General features: G+C 45.2%; 1 protein-coding gene across 2 annotated transcripts in view; it reads left to right on the top strand.

The window, feature by feature from the left end:
• The window catches only part of tll1 (tolloid-like 1), a 43,148-nt gene that overhangs the window by 10,121 nt on the left and 16,607 nt on the right, over positions 1–16,420 (top strand). For both annotated transcript variants that reach the window (XM_076034416.1, XM_076034407.1), the window contains 13 exons: positions 6,055–6,177; positions 6,362–6,442; positions 7,378–7,551; positions 7,649–7,766; positions 9,285–9,463; positions 9,988–10,093; positions 10,733–10,857; positions 11,817–11,932; positions 12,099–12,201; positions 13,486–13,602; positions 13,779–13,924; positions 14,878–15,073; positions 15,160–15,285. In XM_076034416.1, the coding sequence (XP_075890531.1) occupies positions 6,055–6,177; positions 6,362–6,442; positions 7,378–7,551; positions 7,649–7,766; positions 9,285–9,463; positions 9,988–10,093; positions 10,733–10,857; positions 11,817–11,932; positions 12,099–12,201; positions 13,486–13,602; positions 13,779–13,924; positions 14,878–15,073; positions 15,160–15,285 (1,710 nt within the window). The remainder of the gene's footprint in view (positions 1–6,054; positions 6,178–6,361; positions 6,443–7,377; positions 7,552–7,648; positions 7,767–9,284; positions 9,464–9,987; positions 10,094–10,732; positions 10,858–11,816; positions 11,933–12,098; positions 12,202–13,485; positions 13,603–13,778; positions 13,925–14,877; positions 15,074–15,159; positions 15,286–16,420) is intronic.

Here is a 16,420-nt window from a genome sequence, read left to right as displayed (position 1 = left end):
TGATGATAAAGATAAAGTGTGACCAACTGCCAAGTGCCAAATGCCCCTGTTAGCATTACGCTTTTGAGGCTGTGTTGCCAAAGCATGGCATGGCTTGTTGAAGCATTTGGGACAATACACAACAACAGCAATTTTGGCATTAAACGGAGCCCCATTGTGACAACCAACCAACACACCACTTTGTTAAATAGTTATTGGAAAACATAATCATAACAGAGCAAATGAATGGTTGTGCTGAAGGCTCAGGTGATGGCTTAGCGGTTGTAAAATCTTCTTACACACTGCAACTGGACAGGTTGGCATTAGAGAACATTTTGCTTTGTCTAGCCATTCGTGACCTCTCATTCACTCACTCAAAAATGAAATAATTTTCCATTATTATTGACTCACATAAATTAAATCTAGTAAACATTTCTGCCTTCAAAGTTTAAACCAGTGGGGTTTATTTGCAGTCAAGTTCTTGAGTATCGATAGCCCACAAGTGTAGTTTTTGCCTTGGGAAGTGATGGTCCAAGCTGCTGCACCTGTTGTTGCTCACAGGGGGTTAATATGGATCAAGCAGCTTGCAAAATGATTACTTTTGGAGAAAATCCTCAAATGAGGCCGAGATAATCTCTTTTTAATATTGTGGAACGTTCACGGGAGTAGTTACTCACAATAGTGTCATACAAGTGAAAAGGTTCATACACACACACACACACACGCACGCACGCACACACACGCACACACGCACACACACACACACACACACACACACACACACACATGCCCACCTACAGTGTGACCTTATATTTTTTAATTAGGTCTTACTAAGGGCTGTGTGTGTGTGTGTGTGTGTGTGTGTGTGTGTGTGTGTGTGTGTGTGTGTGTGTGTGTTAAACACACCCCAGTGGGGAGAGCACTGGGGCGTACTCTCTACTGTATATGAAGTGCAGTGTGCCTAGGATGACAACCGATAGCGTCAAGACTGTTTGCTTTGCGTTTGTACCATTGGATATTTTTACTTTTACTTAATATTGCAGACAGTGTCGCAGTCCTCTGCCTTTGGGAGAACTGCACAAAAACTAGTGACATATTTCTGTGTTTTGCCACAGCAAGCATTATTTGTGCTGGCAGCTACCATTGTTACCCTCACACTGATGGATAGTGTTACCTCATCTTAAATGCAAACATGCATTAGCATCTGTTTAAGTTCCTGTTAATCCACTTGGTTAGTGTGAAACATTCTTCCCACAGCAAAAAACATACGACTCACCTGCTGTTGGCATATATGACCTTATCTGATTCAAAATAAAAAATGTTGCATGTCATAACATGTTGGGAGCATCTGCAGGTTTGCTTGGCTCTTCCAGTTTTATCACTCTACTACTATATAATCTGTATAAACCAGCAGAGTGGCCATTACTAACTGTACTCTTCCCTCTGCCCTGCTCTGCTACTCTACTGTAGTAAACTACTAAAGTGGAATTGATGATACTTTTTCCAACAATGTAGCAATGGAGGAAAGTTTATTGGAACTATAAGTCAGGAGTAATACATTTTGATCTTCCAACTTGACTGAAAGACCCACTAACTCAGTTTTGTAAAGGAAAAAGGATGCACATGTCGCATGAGTTCAGTCACACAGACTAATGCTGTCAGTCTGCAGATTAAATTTGCCTAAAAGCTGACGTGAGTCCTGTCTGCTGGAGACAGTCGATACGACACAAAGCAGCCAGGTCTCTCGCTCAGCAGCCTCCATGCTGGGAGCTGCTGGCTGTGTATGAGTGGCCTCTCTTTGATTTTGGTGCATTTGCTGTGCGTCTGTTTGTGTGTGTGTGTGTGTGTGTGTGTGTGTGTGTTTGTGTGTTTGTGTGTGTGTGCGTTTGCTGCAGTGCCCCTGCTGAAGGGCAAACCGTTGGCTCTGGTCAGCATGATGTGGGTCTCCTGGGAAGTCCCCCCGGGGTTTTTGGGATCGATACTCCTCCTTCTCCTGCATCAGCCGCTCTCGCTGTCCTCGGCGCGCCTCGGCCACTGGCTCAACTTCGGGCTATTTCTGGGATCTCTATGGATTAACGAGACCCAAACAATCAATGGACCAAACTTACTCTGACTGCGCTCTCCCTCCCTTTCCTGCTTTGTATCTCTGCTGACCTCAGCTCGTTTCCGCCTGCAAACTTTTAGCCTTTCTCGATTCTCAGGGGAACTAAAATATCCCGAACATGAATGGTGGCCCGTGCTGCACGTACACTGACACACACAAAAAATGGAAACGCAAGTCAGAGGGACAGTTTGATTGATTTAGAGGAAATGCATTGTTTTTAGGCACCTTGATGGTCCAGTGTGTAATATTTGGCTTGATTTATGATATTTATATTGGTAAAAACATAAGAAACTGCCCACAAATACAATCATAAAAGTGTATAATCGCAGTACAATAAAAGTGATTTGGTTTTCCTACCTTTAGAAAGGTTCGCATATATATGTATATATGGGAAAAATATAAATATAGCAAGGGTCTGACCCTCAGTTAGCTGTCATCTTGCACCACCAAATTTCTAAGGAAGCCTAATGTGGATAATCTAGCCCGAAGCAAACGCGTTTCGTAATTAGGGTGACTGCTTTTGCTTGCGTCCTCAAACAAAGAAGAAGGTATGCAAGGTATGCAGGTTTGGGTGCCCAGGCCACTGTAGCTCACTGGCAAGCTCAGGAGGGGGAGAGAGAGTGAAAGACGCCGCAATCTAAAATGTTGTGTAAAAACTTGATGTTGCTGTTTCTTCTTCAAAACCTCCAAATATTTTATACACTTCACTACACTTATTGTTTTAAGTAATTCCTAAAAGTTCCACTGGTTGTGATGGAACCAGGAAATAACTGCAACTAACTAATCTTTTTTAAAAAACCCCAGGTAAAAAATAAAATAGGAAAGCAACTGCTAGTGTACTTGCTGCTAAGGAAATCTGCCTCAGCTACAGAACTTGTCAAAATGTCAACAAAGGTTTCTTCATCCATCCATCCATCCATCCATCCATCCATCCATCCATCTTAAATGCCCGCTTCTTCCTGATCTCAGGTTCACAGGGGTCTGCTGGAGCCTATTCCAGCTGTCATAGGCCGGCATAGAGACAAAGAACCATTTGCACAACACACTTACGGACAATTTTTAGAGTTTCCAATTCACCCCACATGGACTGTGGGAGGAAGCTGGAGAACCCAGAGAGAACCCACGCAGACACAGGGAGAACATGCAAAGTCCACACAGAAAGGTCCCATGACGGGAATCAACCCCACAACCTTTTTTTGCTGTTAACTACTGAGCCACCATGCCGCCCCAAATGCTTCTCACTGCAGATAAAATCGCTTCACTCTGTCATGGCTGTGGCAGAGGTTAAGAGTAACCTGCGGTGCACAGCAGCTCACTGCGGTTACGCGTCTAGCATGGCGTGTGTAATGTGATGTATTGATTCTTGTGGCCCCTCACACCAGCAGGAAGCTTTAGCTTTTGCTGTAACGTCGAAACGATTAGCGGTTGTTTGACTTGAACGTGAGTCGGAATTCATCTTGTTTTTTCAGGCTCTCTCACAAGATGTAAATGTGAAATAAAGACCAAAGAATTTGGATCAGTTTGGTGCGTCAGCTCAAAGTGATGTTTCAGTAGGAACAACTTTCTCTCCTCCTGCTGCTCCGCTCGGCTGAACATTGAACAGGAAACACTGTACAGCATTAGCATCAGCAAGTTCTTGTACCTGTAGCTGCTTAAGTTCCGCTTATGTCAGGGAATTGAACTGCTCTATTTGTCCTAAAGCTGTGTAATTTGCTCTAATTTCCAGGAGGCGCTCAACAGGTGTGATAAATGAAGTGCATGCATAATGGATGATTTATGTGAGACCCCTAACCCCTCCCCATGCGGTTTAGCAACACATCATACGCCACCGCTCAGAGGCGCACGCTTTCAGCCAGCGTCTGATATCGTGATTTGTAAACCATCTGTGGTCATTGTGGTTTGATCCTCAAGTGCAACAATAGCTCCCGGTCAAGCACAATGGCACCCTGACCCCCCGTTTCCTTTAGTGGCAATCCTGATTAGCGAAGTGACAAGCTTCTCCTGTGCCATTGTTAATGTATTAGCGTCCCGACTCCCCCAGGAGGGCAGTGATTCTGCTCAACTAATCATTCAGCGATGGCTATCATTCAGTGGTTTTATTGTTAGAGGCTACTGTAGGCGTGGAGGGGAACTCATAAAAAGAGCCGGATCCACAATGTGCTTTGTCCAACACTGAGGTCCAGGCTTATATTTATTGTTCGATGCAATGAAGTATTGCTTCAGCAGTGAAGGATCACAAATCCAATTTTCTTTCTGTGATTCTATTTGATGTTTTTTCATCACTGTCCATATTGAGGAAACATTATAAGTCAAATGCAAGGCGGACAGCTTCCCCTACCCACTGGCTTGATGTTAAGCATCCATGTGTTCAGGAGCCCGAGAATGTTTGTTGGAGGAAGCACAGGCCCTTGTTCTTTGTCTTCTTCTGTGGTTTCAGAATGAGGAAAATGTTGGCTACTTGACACTGAGCTGCCTGAAAGTGCTTCAGAGTTACAATCTCCAACATGGATGAGTGAGATTTCAGATTCACTTTATCTGGAGTGCAATATTAAAATGTTGGTGCTTCCAGCTCCCTCCCAAGCAAAACTGTTCAATAAATTATTACATCAATACACTCTAAACACTTCCATAAGGAAACTTCTCCAATGCATTTCTGCACAATATGATCACTTTTAGAGCCTTTCCCTCTGGACTAAGACAGAGATGACTTCACAGCCGGATCGCTCACTTATATTGGCAGCCAAGTGTGCGTCAACAACACCCAATGACTGTACACATGCATGTGAGAAAACAAATCCGCTTGTTCTGACTTAAACTTCAGCTGAGGATAGTATTGGAGTTAGTATTGTATTGGACTGAGGATGTGAGGATGAAGGGAAGGAAGGCTGGCAGAGAGAGAAGGAGGGCGGAGAAAGACTAGCACTGGTGCTGTCACTGCCAAAAGGCTTATACATGGCCTGATTATCAGACCACTATAAGACCATGGTGTGTGTGTGTGTGTGTGTGTGTGTGTGTGTGTGTGTGTGTGTGTGTGTGTGTGTGTGTGTGTGTGTGTGTGTGTGTGTCTGCATGGGAAGTCAAATTGGCATGGAAAGAATCAAACCTTACTAATCCAAGCTCTTTGGCACGCTGGCTGCCTCTAAGTTTCTAATTATTTTAGTAAAGAAGTCTGTCAGCTGTAGCCACTTGACTCTTACTCTGCCATGACACCGTGTCTCTCTCTGTACAGTACGTTTCCCGCGGTCACCTTTTTTTTTCACCTTCCAGTCTCTGATCCATGAAACACGGCAGGATTGTAGATTTCTGAACGCTTCCTAACTTGCTTGGTTGAAGTAGTAAGTAAGTAAGTAAATGCAAGATGGCCGGCTCCTTACAAATATGCCTTTTTGTACTTATTATTGGCAAATGAACATTAACATTTTTTTGTGACATAATTTAAGTAAAAACATCCAAACATGTATTTTCTGTTCTTTTGCCTGTCAATATACCGAATTCAGATGTTATAAAAAATTATAAGCACCTGTATTAACAGAAGAACGCTGCTATATTGTGCCACCACATACCTACAGATCCCAGAATGTGGACACACTCAGGCTCTGGTGATTTTACCTTGACGTGTCAGATGGTTTAAGAAAGAAACAAGGTGAAAGTTGAGAAATCTGGGAATCACGCTGACATTATTTGCAGTTTGCTTTCTGACCATTAGAGGGAGCTTAACCTTCCACACTGGGCCTTTAAGTGCTTTTACCAGCGCAGTTTTGGCTCCTGAGAAACATGCTGCTTCTTCAGCGTACATACTGTATACCAACACCACCACTACGAAGGCACTGAAAATTGTGTCTGTGTGCATCTAACAGAACAACTTTATTCTCAATATATTTTAAAACAGTTGTGATACTAACATGTCCAGAAAGAATGTCAGTGAATGTGAATGTGAACTTCTTCTTCTTCAATTTTTTTTTAACTTGCAGCTGTCTTCTGGGGCGACATCGCTCTGGATGAGGAGGACCTCCGAATGTTCCAGATTGACAGAACGATAGACCTGACCCAGCACACACACATGCACACACACTCTCGACAAGGCCACACTTCCGGTCAGTGGACTCTCACTCACTCAGAAATGATCGTCGTAATGCTCTCTGCCTGTGTCTCCTTGTCAACTGCGCTGTCGTCTGCTGGCTGCAGAGTGAATAGGAAGGAAGTGGACTGGATCCACCTCAGGTTATCAGTATTTATTGTGAGTTGTTTTTGTTTCCTTGGCTCCTGTCTGTGTGTTAGGTGGCCTGGGGGAGCATGACATTTCTAAAAAAAGAGGATCTTTATATCTGCTCCTGGAGAGAATACGCAGGTTTGGCTATGGTGAGTATCCTGTTCTTAAAAAAAAACAACAATAATTTGACAGACTTTAAAATTGTGTGTATTTTGTGATGTTTTTCTTACATTGAAAAAAGGTTTTTTTTCAATGCTTTAAGTTACTGTTTATTTTACTTTTTTTTTCTTTTATGTCGTATGAAAGAAATATTTTTATTCAAAGAATTAAAGCTTTGATTAACTTTCTGAAGGGATTTCTAAAAGCTAGCCGAAGCTATTTGCTTTAGCGGCCATGCAAACTTGGGCAGCAGTGGTTTAACATCTCAAACCCTGTGAACACCAATTCTGTTTGTGTGTTTGTTTGTTTTGTTATTTTCATTCTTATGTGTTTGGTAATGGAAATATCAAACGTGCAATTCTCCTGCAGCTGCTAGTGGCCTGGCTAATGCAACTCGCAAACCTCTTCACAGGAAGAAAGGTTTAATTATTTTCAAATCATTGCAGAAAGGAGCACATGAATCTTGAACAGGTCAGCGCAGAGTTGACATGACCCACGATTTACCTCATGAATTATTACTCTAAGGGCAAATTGGACCCCTGTCCTGATAACAGCTGAAAGCTACAATGCACAGGTCCTATCATAAATATGCCGGCCATTATCGAACCTCTACCAGGTCAAGACTCCTTTTATTCTTCTTTTACTCTGTGTTGTGTCACAGCCTCCCTCTGAGCAGATAGGGAACGGTGAAGTTTGCACAATAACACTGCCTTGGTCAGCATCATACTTCTTGTAGAGATGTATAATAAGCCAATTATTCATGAGATGTAGCTATCTTGGCATATCGCTATCTGAGAATTGCCAGGCATAATGAGAAGAAGTCTGATCTACCGAGGCTGCAGCTCACATCTAGGCCGAACGAGCAGGAATTCAACACGTGGAGCAACTTAACTTTGTTTGAATTGACCGTTTCTCCCCCTCTTAGACCTCCTTCCAAAGAACTCCAGTAAAGGAGCTGCTAGTCCCAAGAGCCAAGCTGGAAAAGGTGGGAAAACTGGGAATGTCTTGAAAAGCCGTATTCCCCGCGCGGCCACATCCCGAGCTGAGCGGATATGGCCTGGAGGAGTCATTCCCTACGTCATCGGGGGAAACTTCACTGGTATGCGACTGCGCTGGACCTCAGGCCCGTATTGAACAGACAAACAAACGCACACACACGGACGTGCGCAGTGCTGGATGTGAAATGTGTCTTTCAGGTACTCAGAGGGCCATGTTCAAGCAGGCCATGCGTCACTGGGAGAAACAGACGTGTGTGACTTTCATAGAGAAGACAGACGAGGAAAGCTACATAGTGTTCACCTACAGACCCTGCGGGTGAGTGGGGGTGGATCTGTGTGTGTGTGTGTGTATGTGTGTGTGTGTGTGTGTGTGTGCATGTGCGTGGACCCAGAGTTCAGTCGTGACCTTGTCATAGCGAGAGACGATACGGTCACTCAACAATGGCTCCACTTTCCTTCCTGTCCTGCTCCTGTTTCCCCATCCCACCAATCACACCACGCAGTCGAAGGTTTTGTATGTTTGTGCAGTTTTTTTGCTCATACCCTGCAGAAGTGCATTGTTCTGTCGAGTGGCGGCACGGCCGGGTCATAGTGTGTTTGTACAGTGGTGGCACTTCGCTGGCCCGCTTGTGGGCTTTTCGGAGGTTTTAGTGCCGCTAGAATCGGAACGCTGGTTCCAATCGCTGGTTAGCTCTGTTTGTCGAAGAAGGTTTTGAAATGCTTCTATATGCCCTTTTCCAGTGATTTATAACAATATTGTGATTGTCTGCAAACTGGGAAAAGCGTGTCTCAAGCAGGTTGGGTTCAAGACCCTCAAGCAGGAGCTTCTAACCTCAGGTCATCTCATGCCCATCTTGTATTTGCAGCCTTCAAACACGTGGAAGCAAGAAAGAATCAGTTTCAGTTGGAAGTTAAATCTGAGCTTTCTAGCAGGAGACTGTAAACAGAGGGCTAAATATCCAGCGATTTCTAAAGTTATTAAGTACTTAATCATGCAGGCTGTTCCACTGGTGTCTAGGATCCCTGCATGCTGCTTTGTTTTTTTTTTATTTTATCTTTTGACACATATAAGTCCTTAAAATGGGGGGACATGGAAGAATCCTAAACAAATAATGAAATAAAAAAAAAGTGTGTGCATGGCAACAGATGATGCCTGTTTCACATGTACTGTGATAGGGCCGGCTGCATCCAAGATTAGACGCTGTAAGCTGCAGTATAAATACCCTGAAACCTGGCGGTGCATTCCGCGTGTGAGAAGGATGGACAACGTCTGAGGAGAAAAAATTTGCAAATTGGCCGCAGAGGGCTCGCCATAAAACCGTAGTGACCTCATGGATTCACGTGTTGTTGCGGGAGGACTGCGGCTGGCGATCCCGGAGTGGTGAGCGCTGTGAGAAAGGGCCGCGCTGCTGCTACTCCACCGACTCCTGATCCTCACCCAGCAATCAGCACCCTGGATAACTTTAATCAGATTTGGTAGCCTGGCACGGATGTCACGGCAAACCAACTGTGTGTGTGCATGTGCGTGAGCGTGTGTGTGTGTGTGTGTGTGTGTGTGTGTGTGTGTGTGTGTGTGTGTGTGTGTTTCTGCTGTGTGTGCAGTGATATGTGAATTCCCACAGCCTATTCACATTAACACGCGTTATGAAACCATAGCAGTGCTGAATGTAAATAAATCCTACGGCTTTTTCCTCTAGTGGAAGTAGTACGGGGGCAGGAAATCCTGAAAAGACTCTGTGTGTGTGTGTGTGTGTGTGTGTGTGTGTGCTCTCATGCGGCACTGCCAAATGTGTAGTCAAAAATCATGGCCGTCTCCTGCTGCAATCCTTGCTAGGTGTTGCTCCTATGTGGGTCGTCGTGGAAACGGGCCCCAGGCCATCTCCATCGGCAAGAACTGCGACAAGTTTGGTATCGTCGTGCACGAACTTGGCCACGTCATCGGCTTCTGGCACGAGCACACGCGACCCGACCGTGACGACCATGTGACCATCATCCGGGACAACATCCAACCAGGTGAGGCTGGGTTGCTTCTAGGTAGCGTCGCTTTCTGTTGCTTTCCTTTCAGTAGCTTTACAGGGAAAATGTGCATTTTATTTGATTTTTTTGTTCGCACTCTTGTCCGGCCCTGTTTGAGTGCGAACGAGCCTTTTAATGACTGCGAAGTCACCTCGAGCCTTTTTCCTCCCACGCGCTCCTCTGTGCCGTGGCTCAGTCTGACAGGTGTTAAATTAAATTACAAAGCGGCGCCATCAAAAGCTGACCTGTGTTTATATTTAGAAGCACGCAGGAGCCGCACTGCTCTCTGAGCATTGTAGAAGTTGCCCTAAGAAAACCGGAACTCGTGTTTTAAGTGTGCTTTTTTGGGGTTGGGGGTGTATTTGAACGTGTGTGTGTGTGTGTGTATGTGTGTGCGTGTGTGTGTGTGTGTGTGTGTGTGTGTGTGTGTAGGTGGTCAAAAATGAAGCCCTTGTTTTATAGACGTGTGATGAAAGTGAATCAGATTGCGACGTGTCTGAAAAATATGATGCTGTTTTCAGGTCAGGAGTACAACTTCCTTAAAATGGAGCCGGGGGAGGTGAACTCCCTCGGGGAGCCGTACGACTTTGACAGCATCATGCACTATGCCAGGAACACCTTCTCACGGTGAGCAGCAACGTACCGCCGCGGTGAAGCTGATAAGTAAAGGTTCACCGCCCCAGCATAACTATCATAATTTAACAAGTTCAAAACCTTTTAGCAGTCGACAGTTTTAGCAATGGTGGGGGGGGGTTAACTTCATAGAACTTTTCAAATGGGCTTTAAAGCAGCAGCATTCTACAGTCAATAACAAGCTGGTCCAACACATTGGATCATTTTCAGTCCCAAAAACTGGTTCAAGGCAGAAATCTCCCATTGCCAGTAAATTGGTAACTCAAAACAACCTCAAAATATTTAGGCCTGGTTAAATGTAATTTTATGGAGCAAATGGTGTTTTCTTCTTCTTAACTGTCACTTCAAAAGATTCACAACCATCCAGGCTAGCACCGCCACTTCCTGTGGGAGGATTCATCTCCTCGAACGTCAGCTCTGGATTCAGGGGCGACTTTATGAGTTTGAAAACAGTCACAAGCGCTCCTGGTCTCATTCAGTGGTTATTATCACTATATTGACATTTGCAGATCCAAAAAAGGCCAAATGCTGCCATCATCAGCTTACTTTACTGTCTCTAAGTGTCACTGGTGGACATCAACTCCTGCTCTGAAAGCGGGACGTGTGTTAAATGTGACCTTTTCCTCGCTGAAGGGGGATGTTTCTCGACACCATCCTTCCATCCAGAGACGAAAACGGGGTGCGACCCGCCATCGGCCAGCGGACCAGGCTCAGTAAAGGAGACATTGCACAGGCAAGGAAGCTGTATAGATGTCCAGGTACTGATATATTTACTATGCAACCACAAGCGTGTGTGTTGTGTTGTGTTGTGCTGTGTGTGACCGAAGAGATGCTGCAATGCACAGTTCTTTCATTTTTACCACACTCCCCGACACAATTTCACACCACGTTCTCAAGTCCATTCACCCATACATGTTAATGGCTTTCTATTTACGAGGATACGATTCTGCTTGATCGTTTTTTATTCGTCCCAGCTGGAAAAAAAACACAACACCAGCCTTATAAGGTCACGTTTGAGTGATACCATGCTCGCTGACAGATGAACCGAGCTCCAGGCCATTGTGGGGGGAAAACAGCATGCATGATGGGATAAGGAGGGGCGCATTTGGCTAACCTCCTTTCGTGCGGGAGCAGCAGTGTTTGCATGAATTTGAGAATGAAGACACATTTATTTTGAAATTTATGTTTGCTAAAAATGTCTTGTTTTAATATTTAAAAAAAAAACAACTTGATGTTTATTCTCTGCTAATTGACACAACTGTTAATTAGCACTGTTGATGAATCCCACCACCACCACCACGTCCATGTTCACTGGCACACAGAGTGAATGAAGAACATACTGCTGCCTCCAGCAGGCAACATGAGAGGAAGCCAGAGAAGAAAATAACACATGAATTTGTTAGGTGGAGTCGGGGGGGAATTTTCCTGGTCCTTTTTCAATGAGACAGTTGTCTTACAGTTTCCATGTATCGAGATCAAACGTTATATATAGACATTAAATCTGACAAATGCTGCATGAAGCTGTTGTTTTGACCAAAACTGACTGCAGATGATTTATGTTTGTAAATTTAGTAGAATTTGAGGCTAATGACACACAAGACTCATGTGGTCAGACACAAAATAACACTGTTTATGTGTGTGTGTGTGTGTTTTTTTATGCGCCTATTTGTATGTGTGTATGTGTGTGCGTGTGCGCATGTGCTTGACGACGGTACAGCATGTGGAGAAACGCTGCAGGATTCAACAGGCAACTTCTCATCTCCTGGTTACCCCAATGGATACCCGTCATACACCCACTGTGTCTGGAGAATATCTGTGACACCTGGAGAAAAGGTGCGTGCATGCACACGCACACACGCGCATGCACACACACACACAGACACACAGACACTCACACGGCTCTAGAATTTTCTCTTTTGTACCGTAATTCTCCTCATCAATAAAATGCAAATATCCACATATCCAGTCGCATCAACCCTCTCCTCTTCCGCTTCTCCAGATCATTCTGAACTTCACCACCATGGATCTGTACAAAAGCAGTCTGTGTTGGTATGACTACATTGAGGTGCGGGATGGATACTGGAGGAAAGCCCCCCTGCTCGGTAAGACCCAGGTTACCTGGGACTCCATGTGTTTTTGGGGGTGGGAGCAACGAGAAGTGGTTCCCTCTGTTTCTGCAGGCTTGCACCTGTTCATTCTTGTGACCCCATGCAGTAAAATCTTTGATTTGTTGCAATTATTATTATGATTATTATCTTGAGCTTGTTAAGTGCCCTGGTCAACCTCTGTTGTTTTTTCTTAAAATGTGCTTCGTAAAATAATGTCGACTTTGACTTGAATGTTTCTTGAACATCAGCGCTGATCATAAAAAGCGAGCAAAAAGAAATGTACCACTTACGAGATAAATTGTTACCAGTCGGCGGCTATAATCCATAGCCCACAGATTGCACAAAAAAGGGGAAGGTCAAGAGTTTGGTATTTAGCAGAACTGAGCGATCTGCTTAAAGGGTGGGAATGCTCCCAGAATGGAACCTTCCAATGCAGCATCTTGAAATTGTCTGGTCTGAATTGTTTTCAGCTGGTGGGTACATGAGCGGGACGCTCAGTGTTGTCTGAGGGTGAAAGAGGAGATGAGGACGCTTGTAAACAACAAGCTAATGAAATGATGGCGGTGATGCTGCAGCAGCTTATGTAGCGTTTCCTCTGACATCAGCAAGTTTGGTTGCAGTTAAATGAAGGCACATTGGCCCGTTGCGTGACAGAGGGTGTTGATGTGGTTTAGTTTCCGACTGAGCGGCGATGGGAAGCCTCGCTGCTGCCACCTGACTCCATAGACAGTCAAACATCACCTCTCAAGTTTGTTTTCTTTTTTCAAAGGTCCAGTGTGCAAAATGTGGCTTGCTTTATGATGTTTATGTTGGTAAAAGCGTAACATACTGGACATAAATACATTAATAAAAGTGTACAGTTGCAGTACAATAAAAGTCATTTGGTTCTCCTACCCTTAGAATGTTAACAAGGGTCTTCCTCCTGATTAGCTGCCATGGTTACTGCCCTAAATAGGAAATGCGCTGTCAGACGGGCTTCCTTAAACATGTTGCACTCTGGACCTTAAAGCTGACCCCTTTCCAAGCGTCGTGTTTGTGCCGTTTAGCAGGTGGACATGTGATGTATACATGTATGTGGATAAGCGTTGTATTATTTTTTGTTCCTTGAGTTCTAAACAACTACCAAAAGTACTGACATTTCTCCTCTTGTGTAAGTACATTAAAAAACAAAACTAGAACCTGTGGAAATCACAAAATCTTAAAAAAGAGGATAAAGAAAATGTAAATAAATCTCAGGTGTTCTGATTCTGACAGTTTTTCTGTGTCTGCCATCGACAGGGAGGTTCTGCGGAGACAAGGTCCCCGACGTCTTGGTCTCCACTGACAGCAGGATGTGGATCGAGTTCCGCAGCAGCAGCAACTGGGTGGGGAAGGGCTTCGCCGCCGTCTACGAAGGTAAACCCCAGGCCGCCTCAGACACAAAGAGACAACGCCTGATAGGAACCGCAGCGGTAGCGATGACTCATACACTCATACACGGCCGTAGATGGTTGTTTTTTTTTTTTGTTTTGTTTTTTCATAGTCCACTTCACTTAACGCTGATTCGTCCTGTCTGCCTGTGTCCTGTGCAGCCATCTGTGGAGGGGAAATCACCAAAGACTCGGGGCAGATCCAGTCCCCCAACTACCCCGACGACTACAGGCCGTCCAAGGAGTGTGTGTGGAGGATCACCGTGTCGGAGGGATACAACGTCGGCCTCAGCTTCCAAGCCTTCGAGGTGACTCACTCTCCCATGTGTGTGTGTGTGTTTGTTCGTGTCTGTTTGTGCCTTTATGTGTGCATCTCTCCTCTACCCCCATCTGCGTGATTGTGTATGTGTTTGTTCGGCAATGTCTGGGTCAAATTTCATGCTTGTATAGCTGCTCGAAAGTTAATAAAGGTGATGGCGTGTGTGCGTGCGTGCGTGTGTGTGTGTGTGTGTGTGTGTGTGCGTGTTACCGGGGGCAAAGAGCGGGCAGTTGCAGATTAGTTTTTGTCGTTTGAACAGTGTGAAAACGTCACCGTGCTCTGTGGCTCAGTCTGCCTCTCACCCTCGGAGATTATTGAATATGTTCTGCACAGCAAAAGGCTCCATCCGAGGATTTTGATTGGACGAGAGGGATTCCACGAGCGTTGATATAGAGCATAACACCTCAGCTTCACGTAAACGTAACAGGAGTAACAGGATTAAGTGTGTAATATTTTGGACATTTTCGAGAATAAACAGCGACATCAAGTGGTTACATTTCAGACTTACACTCCCCCTCCGTCTCCCAAGCTTGCCAGTGAACTACGGTGGCCTGCTTGCGCAAACTTGGGCACCCTTCTTGTTCGTTGAGGACGCGAGCGTTCACCCTAAATACGTGAAACGTACTGTCAGGCGGGCTGAATTTTCTTAAAAAATATGCAGCTTCAAGATGGCAGGTGTTTGGGATCAAGACCCTTGCTAATAGTGTATTCTTATATATAAATAAGAACCGTTCTATTGGTAGGAAAACCAAATCACTTTTATTGTACTCCGGGTATACACATTTATTAATGTGTTTATGGCTGTATAATGAGCTTTTACCAACATAAAAATCATAAATCAAGGCAGATTTTACGCACTGGACCTTTAATACATCTATCTGAAGCAAGGTTGGACGTAACATGAGTCAAACGTCGATATTTTCCCGCCGTGTGTTTTTGTAGATCGAGAGGCACGACAGCTGCGCCTACGACTACCTGGAGGTTCGGGACGGCCCTCTGGAGACGAGCCCTCTGATTGGCCGGTTCTGCGGCTACGACAAGCCCGACGACGTGCGCTCCACCTCGCACACGCTCTGGATGAAGTTTGTGTCAGATGGCACGGTCAACAAGGCCGGCTTTGCCGCCAACTTCTTCAAAGGTCCGCGCGCCTAATCCTTTTACTTTGCTCGTATGCGACTGCGCACGCGCACGCGTACAACGTGCACTGACGTACGTGTTTTCCAGAGGAGGATGAGTGTGCCAAGCCAGACAATGGTGGATGTGAGCAGAGGTGTGTAAACACTCTGGGCAGCTTCAAGTGCGCCTGTGACCCGGGCTACGAGCTCGCTCCCGACAAGAAGAGCTGCGAAGGTAACTGCATCCCGTGCGCTGTGCGCTGTGCGTGCTCGTGCGCGCGTGTCGCTCTGTTTTTTGTGCCCCGGTCGGATATGAGTCCAAGTCATCAGTGACAAAACATCCGAGCTGCCTCCATCCACAGGAAAAATAACCCCCCTTATGACACACACTCCCTGGCTGCACTCATGCACACAAACCCTATGATGGTCTTTTAATCCCGCAGAATAAACAAGGGACCCTTATGACCCGCATACAGTACCGAGCCAATTGAACAAAACCACCTCTGACGCACAGAGGGAGACATGCTTGGTGGTTTTTCCGTACATCTTTGAAGGGCAGCGGGGGATTTTCTGTGTGATAAATGTGTGGCTGAATAATTTGGTTGATTTTATGGCCCGTATTCACAGTTACAGCCGGTTTGGCCTTATTTTTTGCGTGGGATAGTTAATGGGATCTAGAATGATGTAACCTGGCTGGCTAATTAGAAGGTTTCCAAGATCCTTCCATCTGTGAAGCCGGTAGAGAGAGGTTTGAAGAGAGGAGGGAAAACTCTGATGGTCGTTGAATAACCATTTGTCTGTCACATTCAAAATGACCAGTCATATTTTAGATCCTGCTACTGTCACACAGACTGTGGATATTGGATAAGAGCAGGGTTAATAAATATACTACTAGTGGAGAAGAAAGAAATCCTTGATGTTCTTTTTCCTTCACAAACCTTTCCAGAAGAAAAATTCCTGACGTCACTGTCCAAACAGCCTTTAAGGGCCCCTTGCAGTGATTTTACTTCCGTTTTTAATGGAAGCTGTTCACTCCAAACACTCCATAGAAAATACATTCCATAAAAGGTTTGCAAAGACACAGGAGCAACATGTTAGAATCTGAAATCTTAGCGATCCAGCTCACTGACGCGTACACGCATCATGCAAAGATTCCCTCAGGTCTTTTGCCTACTTAACTACCAGCGACATCCCGAATAAACACCCGACTCCGCTTCATTCTCCCTCTGAACGGAATCCGCTGAGTTATTTCCTGTTGTGCCAACATGCTGTTTGTCTGCCTGACATCCACATTCCGCCCTCCGCTCCATCCTTCAATGGAATCAATGCCACGGCGGCAGAGTCTCCTCGCCGCGCGAATCCACTCACGC

This window comes from Nelusetta ayraudi, unplaced genomic scaffold (genome assembly GCF_046127955.1).
Source record: "Nelusetta ayraudi isolate G7.1 ecotype Tasmania unplaced genomic scaffold, CSIRO-AGI_Nayr_v1 ptg000004l, whole genome shotgun sequence".
Classification (NCBI taxonomy): domain Eukaryota; kingdom Metazoa; phylum Chordata; class Actinopteri; order Tetraodontiformes; family Monacanthidae; genus Nelusetta; species Nelusetta ayraudi.
The sequence above is the reverse complement of the archived record's forward strand: the minus strand, read 5'-3'. Positions and strand labels throughout refer to the sequence as shown.